Source organism: Rhinolophus ferrumequinum, chromosome 20 (genome assembly GCF_004115265.2).
Source record: "Rhinolophus ferrumequinum isolate MPI-CBG mRhiFer1 chromosome 20, mRhiFer1_v1.p, whole genome shotgun sequence".
In the NCBI taxonomy this organism is placed as follows: Eukaryota; Metazoa; Chordata; class Mammalia; order Chiroptera; family Rhinolophidae; genus Rhinolophus; species Rhinolophus ferrumequinum.
In genome coordinates this window covers 37,397,954-37,415,030 of record NC_046303.1, presented here as the reverse complement: position 1 = coordinate 37,415,030, position 17,077 = coordinate 37,397,954, and the positions used below count along the sequence as shown (strand labels likewise).

The following is a 17,077-nucleotide window of genomic DNA, read 5'->3' as shown; positions in this document are numbered from 1 at the left end:
TTAACTGTACACAAAAGAAAGAATTGTATAGTAAACACCTGATTACCCATCACTCAGATTGAGCAGTTAGTTACCAAGAGTTTGTCCCATTTGCTTTATCTCTTTTACTTTTCATTCTCTTTCTTTTGCTGCACTCTTTTGATGCAAATCATGTTGATTCCTACAAACTTCATTGCACATCTCTAAAAAATATGGACACTTTTTCACTAAATTTCATAATCACACCTGATAAAATCAGGAACAATTCTTTTTATCATCTAATGCTCATTCATACCAAGTTTTCCCAATTCTTTAAAAGAAAATCTTTTTTGTAGTAGTTTTTTCAAATCAGGATTCAAGGTCATATATTACATAAGTTGTGTCACTTAAGCCTCTTAATTTATAGCAATTTCCTACTTTTACCTTTCCTGTCATTGTGTGTTGACAGACTTCCTATAAAACGCCCAGCATTTTGCATTTGTTCTTTGTGGTTCATTTAATTTGTTCTTGTATACTTGTGCTGTCCAGTACATTAGCTATTAGCCACATGTGGCTATTGAGCACTTGACATGTGCTGTAAGTATAAAACCCACACCAGATAGTATGAAGTAAAGAATGTAAAATACCTCATTAATGACTTTTTATATGGACTACTTGTTGAAATGATAACATTTGGGGTATATTGGGTTAAATCAGTACATTATTAATATTAATTTCACCTGCTTTTTAATGTGGCTATAAGAAAATTTTAAATTGCATGTGTGACTCTTCTTGTATCTCTGTTATACAACTGTATCCTCTATACTCAGAGTTGACTGGATGCTTTAGCATCATCTGGGAGCAGAATCTCAGGCCCCTCTCCAGACCTAGTGAATCAGAATCTGTATTTTTAACAACATCCTCAAGGGATTAATTGACACGTTGCAGTTTGAGAATCACTGCTGTGTGCTGTGTATCATCTAAGTATATCCTCTTGACTCTGGAAGAGTAGTTTTCAATCCTGGTTGCATATTTAGAATCACTTACGGAGCTTTTTAAAAATATTTTTTGAAAAATGAGGATGCCAGACTGAGCCTTACCTTATGTAAGAAATATTGATTTAATTGGTCTACGTCGGGACGCAGGTAAGTGTGTATTTAAAAACCTTCCCATATGTTTCTGCTGTGCCATCAGCATTGAAAACCACTGCTCTAAGGTGCTGGGTTAGATTTGCATTTAAATTTTGTGACAAGAATATTTTACAGTGCTGTATACTTCATACTGGGAAGCACACTGGTTGTTCCACTTTTAGTGATCTTAAGATTAAACAGTGAATTAAGGTGGTGACAGCCTTATTTCTTCTTTGTAAAAGTTCCCATTAACCTTTCATCTAATGGTTTGAACCATGGATGAGCATTACCTGGAGCAATTGATTCATTAAGATTTGTAAAATGGTGATTTCTTAATTTTACTCCTTCCATGCTATTGGCTGGAATCATCTATAGAGAAGGAAAGAACTTTCCCTCATCAGTTAGGGCTATTCACCACTACAGTTGTTATAAGATACTGTTAATTTTCAGAATATGATGCCAGTGCCTAATTTGTTACCAAAGAGATGAAGATTTGGTTTTGCTTTTCTTTTTTATTTTTGAGAATTTTACAAACTTTTTATATATAATATCTTCTATAACGTGAATTAACTCATACAAGATTCATAAATAAGGTGATGATATCAGTATAACAACAACAAAAAATCACCTTGATTCGTACTTGATTTTTCTTGGAAGTTAATTGTTTCTCAGCACATAACACCAGCCGAATGCAAAATGCACGAATACAAGCAAATACTGCAAGCCACCAATAGATGGCGACCTCTCACTGTATGTAATCCTTTTTTGCTGTGCAGTCCTCTGGTTCAGTTGAACTATAACTTGAAGGTGCTTGTGAATTTTTGTCTGCCTTCATGGCAAACCTCAGTCTCAGCAGCCTTACACTATCTTCCATCAAATGGCTTTTCCTTTGTTGTTGTTAAAGTTCTTGTTGTAAAGTTATTATATTTCTTAATAGGAATTTAATAAATATTTTAAATTGGATTTGAAATTTTATTAGGATTGTTAGTGTTTTTCTTAGTGTTCCAGTTAGGAAATAGAATACGTTTTAGGTTGTCAGCTCCTAACCCTATTCTGCCCATTATGCGAGTTATTTTCCCTGTGTTACTGCAGAACACTATTTTGTTTTTGTATTATAGCAGAAATGCCTATATTCAGTGTATTTCCATCACTTACATTTATTTTTCTTTTTGATTCTCAAATTGTCCCATCTTTGACTAATTAATTTTATTTAATTCCTGTGTCCTTCTGACATGAGCCGTTTGTCTTTGATAACTTTCTTTCTTTCTGGCATAAGATATCCCAGGTTCATCTTGTATATATTTCATGCTGCAGATCTGGAGGGCCACTTTTCAAAGGATTCAGGGTTTATTTTAGATTTTAAAATTTGGAGGAAAAATGAGTCACTTGATTTTTTTTCATTTTTTTTTTTTTTTGAAGTTCTAAATCCCCATAAATGTTTCTTTCTTTTCAAAAGATACTGTCGAGTTAGGTTCTAAAGTACAACCGGGGTTGAAAACCACTGCTGTTCTAAGAGACTTGGTTAGATTTGGGTTTAACTTTTTGGGCAAGAATATTTCATAGGTAAATAACTTATAATTTTTGGCTACCTGGCTCCTTTTTAGGCTTCTTTCAAAAAGTTTTATTTGAAGGGAAATAATTATAAAGTGATATAAAGTTAATCTTTATCCCATGGTTATGACTAAAATTAACAAAGAAGCAAAAACACAAGTAAAAACATTTTTATATTAACATTATGAAGAAGTTAGGGTATTTACAAGCTATATTATCATTTTCCAATTTTGGAAATTTTTAAATGAGTGGAGTAAATTCTCATTACTCCTCTTGGTACTAGGTTGCTTTTATAACTTCTCTAACATTGATTCATTCACTTGACAAATATTTATTGAGAATGTGTGAAAAGACAGGCCCTGTTCTAGGTGCTGGTGACTCAGGAATAAATAAAACAGTCTGTGCCCTTACAGAGCTTACTTTGGATGGAGAGTAGAGACCGACAGTAAACAAATAACATCTGAGTGATGGTCCTGTCCCTCTTCCAGAGTAGTCAAGAGAGGTTGAAGGTAGGTAACTGGCATCCTGTGTTCCTAGGAAAGTGAGGGGCTGGAGTGTATGTAACATTTTATGTTCAGTGGTTTTCCCTTTCTTTGACCTTTAGTACTCTGCCTAGCCATTGGCTAGGTCCATGAGCATAAAAGTGTGCGTTTACTGTTGTCATGATATATTAAATACTTCACGTTCGTGAAGATTATAGCCTAAGATTTTATCAGTGTGCCCTGTCACAAATAGCATTGCAATATACCCTAAGAATGGCAGCACATCAGAAAATAAGTGGTAAGTGAAAAGGAACCATTTTGTTAGACCCACTCTCAAAACTTACCGTATAGCCATGGGCTTCAAATGTATTGCCATATCAAAATTAAAAATTGCTTCATCTTACGGACCTTTGGGGTTGCTTAGGAATACTTGGAATCACAGATAATATCCATCCCCTGGCACTTAAATTTAATATCTATATATCTATATCTATCTACCTCTCTCTACCTCTATCTCTCTATCTCTATCTATCTATCTATCTATCTATCTATCTATCTATCTATCTATCTATCTAGCTAGCTATCTAGCTATCTAGCTATCTGTTTATCCATCCAACAGCCGAAAGTATAACTTCATCATAAGCCACCAGAACAGCCTCTGAAGTAAATGAGAAAGAAGCAAAGTAAAGGGGAGAGGATAACCCTCAAGCTTGGAGACACAAGATAAAGAAACAAACAAAATATCTTTAAAATGGCTAAGCACTGCTATCAAAATACAGAGTACAGAATTCTAGATCTTTGAAAGAGCTTGTTAGTAACAGTAGACGTGAGTCTAATCCCTGAAAGGAGGGAAAGAGACCACACTCTGGAAATCTTATTTTTTTCTCTTCCCTTTAAAATCATGAATGTAATATTCAGGACTCCAGAGAATGTAGGATCTCATTTTTGAAGGCACCGTACTCAATATTTATGGGGAATCCGAGAACTTTGAGAATAGAAGTGGAGGGAATCGTTGGGAATGCCAACATTTAAAAACTAAATGGAGGAAGGAACCTCCACTGAAAGAGACCAAGAAAGAACAGGCAGAGAGATGTTGTTTTGCTATAATTTCACAGGAGAAAAACTATATTAGATTCACCTAGGAAGCATTAAAAAAAAATACTGTTGCCTAGGCACCACCCTCATAGACTCTTATGTCATTGATTGGAGATGACAATTGGGTATCAGTATTTTTTAAACCTCCTCAGTTATTTGAATATATAGTCAGGATAGAGAATCACGAGTCTAGAAGTTTATTTTGATGTTTAGCAAAATGAATTGATATTTATTATGCTCTTAACAGCAATTTAATTGCAAAAACACAGATTAAAGAGTTCAGCAAATACAGGAAACTGCATAGTGGCTCCTTGTTACTCAAACATGGAGAGCAAGCAAGTGTGCGTGTGTGTGTGTCCAGATGAGAAAGGATTTTATATTCCATGCTAAGGAGCTCTGTGGGGTTATCAATATCAGATCAGATTTTCATTTTAGAAAGATAAACCTTTGAAATAATATTTGCTAATGTATTCATCAATACTTACTGAATACCTACTTTGTTCCAGAAAGTACGCTAGACACTGAGAATTTAAACGTGAATAAGATAACCTTGAGAATATCAAAGTCGACTAAACAACTGACATCTAAATGATGGATGAGTGTATAGTAACGTGTGTGTGTGTGTGTGTGTTAATAACGTGTGTGTGTGTGTACAGGAGTAGTGATCCAGGGAAAGCATCACTAAAAGTTGGTATTTGAATAGAGCTTTTCAGGAGTTCTCTAGGTGACCAAAGAAGAGGAAGAAAGCAAGGTTAATCTAAGCAAAGGGAAGAGCATATACAGAAACATGGGTGGAAAACATCATATGAGGAAGATCAGTGTAATAAAATATTAATGAAAATTAGCAGCAAATAGTTTATCTGGGAACAGTAAAATATATTTTATTGAGACTGTACATTTTTAACTGAGATAAGCTTCTGTTATGAATTAAAATGCCTGTAAAATGCTCCACATTATTAGAGGAGGAGGTAAATGTACCCTGATTGATGGCTCAATTCATGTGACAAATTCTCACAAACTGAATTTTAGCAAATAATTAATAACTTGGATGTGAAATGCTATTTTAAAAAGAGACAGTAACTGCGTTTTTACTATATTTGTTTTTCTTTAAAAAACAATAGTAAATAAATAAATAAAAAATATTGAGAAACAAATTTCCTCCTGAGAAAGCATAAAGGATTCACAGTGAAGTCTTTGGTGTTCATGATCAACCCAGAATCTTACTGTGTTATGTTGTATTGTACCATACTTCGTTAAGATAAGCTAACAATAATCAGATGAAGAATCATAAACCTTGGAAAAATAAAGTGATGGTGGCAAATTACGTTCTTATAGATAGTGCAAATTATATATTTAGAAGATACAGGAACTTTTCAGGCTTTAGCTAGGATCCATAGAATAAATTACATTCATTGAATGTTTCTGTCGAGCCAAGGAGGACTTAATAAGAGCTGTTTTTCCTTTGAAAAATAAAACGGCTCTTTGAACCTTAACTGAAAACTATGCTGTTTGTTTCAAACTATTTCACAGGAGAGCTGGACTCCATATTTCATAGAGAGGTTTTATGTTTATAAATCCACAGTATTTTGAATTTACATATATTCATCAAAGACGTGCTCTTATGAGACAAGTATGGGTATATTCAAAGAACTCATCAAATAGTCAATTGATAAATTAATACATATATTTCAACATATAAAACAAACTTTACTTTTAAATGATATATTTTTATTGGCCAATAAAAGAACTTTTTACAATAAGCAAGGCAAAGATTCTTGAACGATTTAGAAGTCAGTTATTGGGAATGATAGACTATAATAATACAGGAGAATTTAGGTTGTACTTTCTGGACTCCCTCTTTTGAGGATGTTTATCATGAAAAAATGTAATTACAGATACTTTCAGGTGGCTGTTTCTTCACATATTTTAAGTGTGTATTTCACTGCTCACTTAATATATTTACTTGATATTAGTTATAAATATGTTTTCAATTTTCATGAAAATGCTATTTGTGAAATATTTTATAGACTTTAAAAATTTTAGGTTAAAACTAAAATTGGGAATAAATACTGAAAAAATTATAAAGCACTCTCAAAGTACTTTACATGTAGTGTTTTATATATGCAATTGAAGTTGTCAACTTAAAATAGGAATTTATGCCTAAAGGATATTTTATTCAAGACTCAAGCTAACCACAAATAACAAACCTATAACAGAAACACAAAATATAAAGAGAAAAGAATCAAAACAAATTATTCCAAAAAAAAAATTATCAAGTAACAAAGGAAGACTGCAAGAGAGAAAGAGAAGGATAAAACAACTGCAAAAATGGACAAAAAATACAGTGAACAAAATGGTAGTAGTAAGTCTACACTCATCAGCAATTGCCTTAAATGTAAATGGATTAAACTCACCAATCAAAAGGCATAGAGTAACTGAATGTGTTTAAAAAACAAGGTCCATCGATATGCTGTCAACAAGAGACTCACTTCAGATTAAAGATAAACATGGGCCGAAAGTGAAGGGATAGAAAAAGATATTTCATGCAAATGATAACCAAAAGAAAACAGGTTGTCTATTTTTATATCAGACAAAATAGACCTTATGTCTAAAACTGTCTCTAGAGGCAAAGAAGGTCATTATATAATGATAAAAGGGTCACTTCAACAGGAAGATATAACAAATATAAATATACACACACCCAACATCAGATCACCTAAATACATAAAGCAAATAAAGATGACAACAACAAAAACTTGTTAGAACTAATAAACAAATTCAGCAAAGTTTCAGGATACAAAATCAGCATACAAAAACCAATCATGTTTCTACATACAAACAACCAACTATCTGAAAAGGAAATTTAAAAAATCCTATTCACAATAGCAACAAGAATAAAATACTTGGGAATAAATTTAACCAAAGAGGTGAGAGATTTGTACACTGAAAATTTAAGTACATTAATGAAAAAATTAAAGGAGACACAAATAAATGGAAAGGCATCCTGTGTTCATGAATTGGAAGAACTAATATTGTTAAAATGTCCATACTACTCAAAGTGATACACAGATTCGGTATAATCTCTGTCAAAATCCCAATGGCGTTTTTCACAAGAATGGAAAAAATAATCCTAAAATTCATATGGAACCACGAAAGACCCTGAATAGCCAAAGCAGTTTTACGAAAGAAGAACAAAGCTTGTGGCATCACATTTCCTGATTTCAAAATATATTAAAAATTTACAGTAATCAAAGCAGCATGGTACCGGCATTAAAAAACATACAATGGAGTATTATGCAGCCATAAAGAAGAAAGAAATCTTACCATTTGCAACAACATGGATGGATCTAGAGAACATTATGTTAAGTGAAATAAGTCAGACAGAGAAGGATAAGTACCATATGATCTCACTTATTTGCGGATTCTAAAGAAAAGAATAAGTGAATGAACTAATCAGAAACAGTTTGGGAGACAATGAGGAAAAACTGAGGGTTGCTAGATGGGCGGGAGGGGTGGGGGGTGGGGGGGAGGGTGAGGGGATTGGAGGGCAGTCGGTGACCACAGGATGGCCACGGGTTTGAAAATTAATCTGGGGAACGTAATTTGGTGGTTACCAGAAGGTAAAGGGGTTGGGGGGTGGGGGATGAGGGTGAGGGGGATCAAATGTATGGTGATGGAAGGGGAGCTGACTCTGGGTGGTGAACACACAGTGTGATTTATGGATGATGTGATACAGAATTGCACACCTGAAATCTATGTAATTTTCCTAACAATTGTCACCCCAATAAATTAAAAATAAATTAAAAAAAAACAAAACAAAAAAAATACAGACCATTGTAACTGAATAGAGAGCCCAGAAATAAATCCATGCTTTTTCAGTCAACTCATCTTTGACAAGGGTACCAAGAGCAACATTGGGACAGGATATTCTCTTCAATAAACAGTGCTGGGAAAACTGGATATCCACATACAAAAGAATGAAATTAGACCCTTAATTCCTACTATTTACAAAAATCAAGTAAAAGTGGATGACAGATATAAACACATAAGACCTGAAACTGTAAAACTACTATAAGAAAACAGAAGGAAATAGCTTCTTGACATTGCTCTGAGCAGTGATTTTTTTGGATGTAACACCAAAACACAGGCAACAAGAGCAAAAATAGAAAAATGGGATTGTATCAAAAAGATTCCGCACAGCAAAGGAGCAACCGAGTGAAACGGCAACCTATAGAATGGGAGAAAATATTTCCCATCTATCTGATAAGGAGTTAATATCCAAAATACACAGGGAACTCACAATTCAATAGCAAAAAATAACCCAATTTAAAAACATGGGCAAAGGACTTGAATAGATGTTTCTCCAAAGAAGACATACAAATAACCAACAGGTATATGAAAAGATGCTCAACTTTACTAATCATCAGAGAAATGCAGATCACAATCACAATGAAATATCTCACACCTGTTAGGATGTCTGTTATCAAAAGACAAGAGATGACAAATGGTGAGGATGTGGCAAAAGGGACGCTTGTGCACTGTTGGTGGAAATGTAAATTAGTACAGCCACTTTGTAAAACAGTATATAGGTTCCTCAAAATGTTAAAAATAGAACTGTCTTATAATCCAGCAATCTCACTCCTGGGTATTTATGTAAAGGAAATAAAATCAGGATCTTGAAGAGATATCCTCACTTTCATGTCAATGTCAGCATTATTCACATTAGCCAAGAGATGGAAGTAATTTTAATGTCCATCGATGGATGAATAAAGAAAATGTGATAAACACAGACACACACACACACACATGCACACACGACATATGAGTTTGACTATTATAGATTGCGCATGTAAGATCAACAGATTGTCTTTCTGTATTTGTTTATTTCACTTGGCATAATGTCTTCCAGGTTTATCTGTGTTGCAAATGACAGGATTTCCTTCTTTTTTAAGGTGAATAATAGTCCATTGTGTTTGTACGTGGTATATAGACACAGGGTATGTATATACGAGTAGAAGCAGAGGGTAGAATGGTTGTTACAAGGGCCTGGGGAGAAGGGAAAATGGGGACGTGTTATTAGTCAGGGGGTGCAAAGTTTTAGTTACGCAAGATGAATAAATTCTGGAGATCTAATGTACAACAATGTGACTAGTTAATACTGTATTGTATACTTTAAATTTTCTAAGGGGTGGATGTTAAGTGTTCTCGTTATGAAAAAAAATAAAGTTAACTATGGGAGGTGATGGATATGTTAATTGAGTGTGGTGATTATTTCACATTTTATGTATATATCAAATCATCAAATTGTACACTTTAAATGTATACAATTTTTTTAAGTTTAATTTTTTAAGATTTTTATTAAAATATAGCTAACATACAATATTACATTTGTTTCAGGATACACTATAGTTTTCGACATTTATATACCTAAAGAAGTGATCACCACGATAAGTCCAACAACCACCTTACACTTTACCACGCTATCACAATATTATTGACTATATTCCCTATACTGTACATTACATCCCCATGCCTTATTTGTTTTACACATGGAAATTTGAACCTATTATTCTCCTTTACCTTCCCCCCCTTTTTTAATTTCTCAATTACAGTTGACATTCAAAACTGTATTAATTTCAGGTGTACAGCATAGTAGTTAGACATTTTTATAATTTAAGAAGTGATCCCCTGACTAGTACCTGCCTGGCACTGTACATAGTTTTTATCATATTATTGCCTATATTCCCTATACTTTACATCGCTGTGACTATTTTGTATCTACCAGTTTTTACTTCTTAATGCCTTCACCCTTTTCACCCTGCTTCCCAACTCCTCTCCCATCTATCACCCTAAGAAATCTAGTACCTATCTGACACCATACATAGAAATTACAATATTATTGACTATGTTTCTTATGCTGTACTTTACATGCCCATGACTACTGTATTAAAATCAATTTGTACTTATTAATCCCTTCCCTTTTTTCACCCACCCTTAATGTCCCTCCCATCTGGCAACCATCAAAATGTTCTCTGTATCTATAAGTTTGTTTCTGTTTTGTTCTTTAGATTTCACATATAAGCGAAATCTCATTACATCTTTCTTTCTCTATCTGACATACTCCACTCAGCTTAATACCCTCCAGGTCCATCCATGCCACTGCAGATGGCAAGAACCCATTCCCTTCCATGGCTGAGCAATATTCCATTGTATATATGTACAACCTACTCTTTATCCATTCATCCATTGATGGACACCCAGACTACCTCCAACTCTTGGCCATTGTAAACAATGCTGAAATGACTAGATGGATGCACACGTCCCCTCGAAGTACTGTTTTGGGTTTCTTTGGATAAACAGAAGTGGGATTCCTGGGCCCTTCATTGTTTCTTATTGTAGCCTTTGTTTTAAAGTCTAGTTTGTCTGGCATAAGTATTGGTATCCCAGCTTTTCTTTTTTCATTTTCATTTTCATGAAATATATTTTTCCCATCCCTTTGCTTTCAGTCTGTGTCTCTTGATCTGAGGTGAGTCTATTGTAGGCAGCATATGTAAGAGTCTTATTTTCTTATCCATTCAGCCACCTTATTTTTAATTGGAGCATTTAATGCATTTACATTGAAAGTAATTATTGATAGATATGTAGTTACTATAATTTTATTACTCATTTTTTTAATCTTTTTTTGTGTGTGTCTTAAAGAAGTCCCTCTAAGATACCTGTTGGTTTGGTGGTGATGAACTCCTTTAACTTTTTCTTGTCTGGGAAGCTCTTTATCTGTCCTTCAATTCTAAATGATAGCTTTGCTGGGTAGGGTAATCTTGGTTGTAGCTCCTTTCTTTTCGACACTTTGACTATTTCCTGCCAGTCCCTTCTGTCATGCAAAGTTTCTGTTGAGGAATCAGCTGACAACCTTATGGGAGCTCCTTTATAGGTAACTAACTGCTTTCCTCTTACTGCTTTTAAGATTCTCTCTTTGTCTTTAAACTTTGGCATTTTGATTATGATGTGTCTTGGTGTGGGCTTCTTTGGGTTCATCTTGTTTGGGACTCTGCGCTTCCTGGGCTTATCTATTTCCTTCACCAGGCTAGGGAAGTTTTCCATTACTATTTCTTCAAATAGAATTTCACTTCCTTGCTCTCTTCTTTTTCTGGTACCCCTATGATGTAAATGTTGGTACACTTGATCAAAGGCCCCTTAAACTATCCTCATTTTTAAAAATCTTTTCTTTTTTTTCAGTTTCTTTTTTTTGCTGTTCTGATTGCTTGTGTTCTGCTACCTTATCTTCCAAGTCACTGATTTGATCCTCTGTTTCCTCTAATGTATTGTTGATTCCCTCTAATGTATTCTTCTTTTCAGTTACTGTATTCTTTATTTTTGACTGATTCTTTTTGTTTTCTGTCTCAGTTTTTATGTTTCCTACTTCTTTGTCAAAGTTCTCACTGAGATCATTGAGCATCCTTATAAGCAGTGTTTTGAATTCTGTGTCTATAGATTCCTTGTCTCCATTTTGTTTAGTTCTTTTTCTGGAGCTTTGTTCTGTTTCTTCATTTGGGATGTGTTTCTTTGTCTTCCCATTTGGCTGCCTCCCTGTGTTTGTTTCTATATATTAGGTAGGACTGCTATACCTGCTGGTCTTTGTAGAGTGTAGTAGACCTTATGTAGTAAGTGTCCTGTGGGTCTCAGTGGTACAGTCTTCTTGGTCACCAGAGCTGTATGCTCCAGGTGTGTCCCATGTGTGGGTTGTGTGTGCCCTCCTGTTGCAGTTGAATCTTGGTTGCTGTTTGCACATCAGTGGGAGGAATTGACCCTCAAGCTGATTGGTTGTGAGGACTGGCTGTGTCTACAATGGGGAAGCTGTTGTGTAAGGCTGATCCTACCAGGTTCACTCTAGCGGGGCTCTGGTGCCTGCCTAGTTTGCCCTTTGGGTATGTCCTCCTTGGAGGTGACTGGATCCAAATCTGGTCACCAGATGTGTCAGCCCTGGGACCTCCTGGGAGGGAAACTGTAGCAAGACAAGTTCAGCCGTAGATTGTGCCCTGCCAGGGGCCACCTGGCATGAACCACAAAGCAATCCACAGATGGCTGCCACCTGCACTGGGCTTGAAGGTGACTTGAGAGGCTAAGCCATGAACTGAGGCTGGCTTTGCTAGTGCCAGCTTAGGGCTGCTCAAACAGAGGTACAGGACATGCCAAAGCCAGATGCTGCTTCTTTGGGTTTTGTGAACCTTTGAGAGATTTTAGGAAAGTCCATTGCATGACCCAAGACAGGCCATTTGTATGGAAGAGCCACTGGAAGCAGCTTGGGTGTGTCCAAAAGTTAGAGTGGGCAGGGACTCAGGGAATTAGCAGGGTGGGATGAAGGAATGGTGTTAGGCAGGTTGATGGGGAACCTGATATGGTGGCAGCTCGTGTCTGCATGCTGGGACAGGGGAAGACTCAATAAAGAAACAGTGGCTCCACCAGCTCTTCCCTTTGGAAAAAAGCTGTGCCTCCAACCCTCGCCCTGAAATGAGACAATTCAGTTCCTCCCCATATGTTCCTGGCACCTTTTGAGCTTCTGCCCCAGCACTGGACTCAGAGTGAGTGAGTCCATGCATGGGCACTTTTAAGAGGAATATCTGGACTCCAGCCACCCTTGTCTCACTCAGCCACAGTCTCTGTTGGTTTTTACAGCCAGAAGTTATGGAGACTTCTCTCCCCAGCACTGGAACCCTCAACTAGGGAGCCTGGCATGCGGCTGGAGACCCCTCACTTCTCTGGGAGGGACCTCCCCAGCTAAGGTATCCCTCCCAATTTTTAATGGTCACATATGGGTGTGGGACCAGTCCGTTCCACATCTCAGTCCCTCCTACTAGTCTCAAGATAGCTTCTTCTGTATGTACTTAGTTGTAGGGCTTCAGTTTAGCTAGACTTCAAGTGATTCTCAATACTGGTGGTTCTGTAGTTTAGTTGTAATTTTGATGTGGTCATGAGAAGAGGTAAGCACAGCATTTTCCTACTCCACCATCTTGACCAGAAATCTCAATGTATACACTTTAAAATTGTCAATTATATCTCAGTAAAACTGGGGAGATAAAAGATTGAATTATGGGGTTTTTTGTGGCCAAATTCCTGAATAGTTCTTGTTGAGAATCTGAAATTAGCTGACTGTCTACCCTGTTTCCCCGAAAATAAGACCTAGTCGGACAATCAGTTCTAATATGTCTTTTGGAACAAAATTAATATAAGATCCAGTATTACATTATATTATATATTATATAAGGCTGGGTTTTATAGTAAAATAAGACTGGGTCTTATATTAATTTTTGCTCCAAAATATGCATTAGAGCTGATTGTCTTGCTAGGTCTTATTTTTGGGGAAACATGGTAGCAATTTAGAGATATATACCACCAGAAAGCTCTTAAAATTAGCTGTGATAAATATATTATTGCTACTTTCTTAGTAAAGTAAGCAAGTTTCTTGTAGTGTATCTTTCTGTAGAATTACTACCTTAAAGACAGAATGTTAAATTGACTTGTATTTTATGTGACACATAAAATCTGACTCATAAAGAATGACTCAGTTTTTAGATTAGTTTAGTAATGTTAGCAGTGATTAGAATTTTAATTAAAGTTAAATGCTAATTACAACATCCTTTTACCATTAATTATCACTGCTTTTGAACTATGACATAACAGTAATTGTTGAATAATTTAATAATGACCCTATTTTTAAGTTTGGCCAAATGAGAAAAATATCCTCATTCTTCATATTAACATCAGTGGGATTACCTTTGAGTAGGTCTTGAAGTTAAGTAGGTATATTTTGTTTGTTCTAAGGTAAGTAATAGGATTCTTTGATGTAAGCAACCACAACCAACTCTTAAGCATGAAGGGAATTTGTTAGATTGATAACAACTCATGGAATGGATAGAAAGATTAGAAACGTTGGCCTGGAAAGAGGTAGGCTGAGCTACTTCAGAGGGTTGAGAAGTAGGAACTTTAGGAAAGTCACTCTGCTGGTATATTTTGATCAGGACTCCACTGCTAGAATGAAGAAACGGTTTTGTCTATTACTTGAGATAGACTAGTCAGGATTCAAAATTCAGGGATAGGGTTTTTAACCTATCTTAATTCACTTGACTGTCCTCTAGTATACTGGAATGGTGAAAGAAAAGGCCTTATACAAGAATTCTCAAGGAACTTCCCTTTTTCACAGTGGTAGGTCAAGTGCCAAGATTTACTGTCTCCACATTCTTCACTAAAGGTGGAAAACAGATGTGGCATGGATGAAAACTATGCTTATTCAACACACTGAAATCTGTTCTTTTAAAGAGGACCAGGCAGCTTCCCATAAAAAAAACAATATCGTTATGATTTCTAAGCACAAAGGTCTAAAGACAATGCCTTAATTTGTCATTAGGCAAAAATTCTCTGTGGACAGAGTGTGTAAAATCTTTTTTGAAATTTCAGTTCCTGTTTCCATTTTATGTGGTGTAAAACTTTTGATTTTCCAGAAAGAATATATTCTAAATTGGAGGTTCAGTTAGTTATCATTAACTGAATTCTACCAATGTCATTTCCTCAAAGATGCACATTAGTCTTTCTTGCATTGTGCTCTGACTATTTCCCATAAATCGGTTATGACATTGGAATTGAGTTTTCTGGTGACATTCACTAATGACCCTAGAGAGAGGGAATATGTGAAAGAGAAAAATCCAAGAGAACCTAGTATAATGGTAGTTTATTATAATAGAATCTCTGGCCAGTAATCCCCATTTCTGCTTTACATGATTTTTCTGTTGCTCTTAAAATTTTTCTAATCTTTACTGTTTTCATAAAAAGCAATGTTAAAGTATCTTAATAATCCATTTAAAATTTTTAATTCCTTTTCCAGTGAAATGAAATTGTTGGACCTACCCAAAAAGACTATCTTAATGAGATACGTTCTTACTGACTTCTGCCTGTTTCACTTGTATTCTATTCTGAGAGATGAGCTGGTGTTTACATCAGATAATATTTTTTGTGGACATAGTGGAGCAAATAGTTTTAAATGCACATAGATACGCTGTAAAATCAGAAATATCTGTATGTAGCGTGTTAGAGATATATTAAATGGGGTTATTCGGTTAGAATCCTGTTAACAGCCAGAGCTGTTGTGCAGGCTGACTAGTGCAGAATTGTCTCGCCAGCACACCCCTGACTCTACCACCCCACAACAGGACTATGACCTCTGAAAGTTAGAGGCAGGCACGTATTACTTCCTGCTTTTGAGCTGATAGCTTAGAACCTTGGTTCTTTAAAGTCGTCATAGACTCCTGTTGGAGAATGCGGGTAGCCTGTGTGGTATTTTAAAGTCTTTTTAGAGGTAGAGTAAGACCTTTGCAAACAGAATTATGCTTTTAAATTATCTTAAACTGTTGCCGAACTCAAGGGGTTCGTTTTGCCTGCACACATCAAAGCCAATAGAGACATGAACAGGAGTTTGTAGCAAAGAAAATAGAGGTTTATCTAAGGAGATGGCATCAAACCCTGAGACACGCGAGCTGGTGCTGAAGGACCTGGCTCCCTGATGGCGTGTAGGTTACAGATTATACAGGGCAAAATCACTGGACACTGCGGGTCATGATGGGAGCTGATTGGTCGGAGGAGAGGTAAGGGAAATGAATCATTTCCTCAGGTCTTGACAGTTCTGAGGTCTTTTCCGCAGTTCGTCTGTCGAGTCTCATGGGGAAGTGACCAGTGGATTGTTCCACCTTAGGGCTCAGGAGCTGAAACATAACTGAAGTCAAGATGTTCTCTTTAGCCAGACATTTGGACCATGTGACCGACCATTAGTCAGGTCCGGGCATCATTTTTTGTCAATGATCAGTTGGTTTGTGAAGTTGAAATTTTGGCAAAAAACTAGTTCTTTTGCAATTTCTTATTAACAGTAGGAGTTCCACAAAAATGAAAGGAAACCATGAGTTGTTATAATGGCTTTATTCTGTAGTTGAAATCTTTCCGGTGGATTATATTGTTCAATGCAGTTGTCACTGTCTTAATTATTTTCATGAAAATTTATTATTTCAAAAACAACTATGAGAACCTCATGGATTTTTTATTTTATGTTTTTCTGCATTAGTTTTATTTTTAATTTATTTAAAGTTTTTTGTTTGTTTACTGAGTTAAATTACTTGAATAGATTGGTGAATTTTGAAGCTAGAAAATCACATGTGGAATCTTTACGTCCTTTATATTTTAACTGGAATCTGATAAGCTGTAACTTTAACATATCACCATTGTTTTTTAGTTAAGATGTAAAATGCAGCTTGAGTCCTTTAGTCCTTTATTAATATCTCTGTGGAAAAGAGAGGAGGTCTGAATTTCACAAGAGATTTGTTGTAGCCATCAGAGAAAGAGTGAAAAACACATATTGCAGGAAACAGAACTGTCAAAGCCCCAACTAGCTTTCCTGTAATTTTGTTCACAGTTTGTTAACATAACCATTTTAAAAAGATGTGGGGTCCTGAATTGATGCCCTTAGGTTCCTCTGCCATTGCAAAACAATGAAGACCAAAGCACTCACCATCTTAATATTCACAGGACTGTGCTAAAGAATAATGATTTAAGATCAAGACAAGAGTTAACTGCCCACCTCACCAACCAGTGGCCTTCCCCAGGAGCTCTGGATGTCCATGCTGTTGCCTTGGATACGTTGCTTTACCGAAAACACAATAAACAGTGGTATGAGTAAGTGTAATACTTTTTTTTCCAACTAATTAAAAAATTTAGTTGTACCAAAACATATGGCTATCCACTTTGGTTTCTCAGTTATGCTTCTTACTGAATTGAATTTGTTGTTAGCTTAGAGCAAAAGGATTTAAGACTACTTGGGCTTGG

The 17,077-nt window shown here is 35.8% G+C and overlaps 1 protein-coding gene across 4 annotated transcripts in view; it reads left to right on the top strand.

The window, feature by feature from the left end:
• Nucleotides 1-17,077, top strand: part of RUNDC3B (RUN domain containing 3B) — a 121,824-nt gene that overhangs the window by 90,959 nt on the left and 13,788 nt on the right. For 2 of the 4 annotated variants that reach the window (XM_033088125.1, XM_033088124.1), the window contains one exon: nt 16,781-16,927. The exons of the other annotated variants lie outside the window; for them this stretch is intronic. In XM_033088125.1, coding sequence (XP_032944016.1) covers nt 16,781-16,927 — 147 coding nt within the window. The remainder of the gene's footprint in view (nt 1-16,780; nt 16,928-17,077) is intronic. 4 annotated transcript variants of the gene reach the window in all.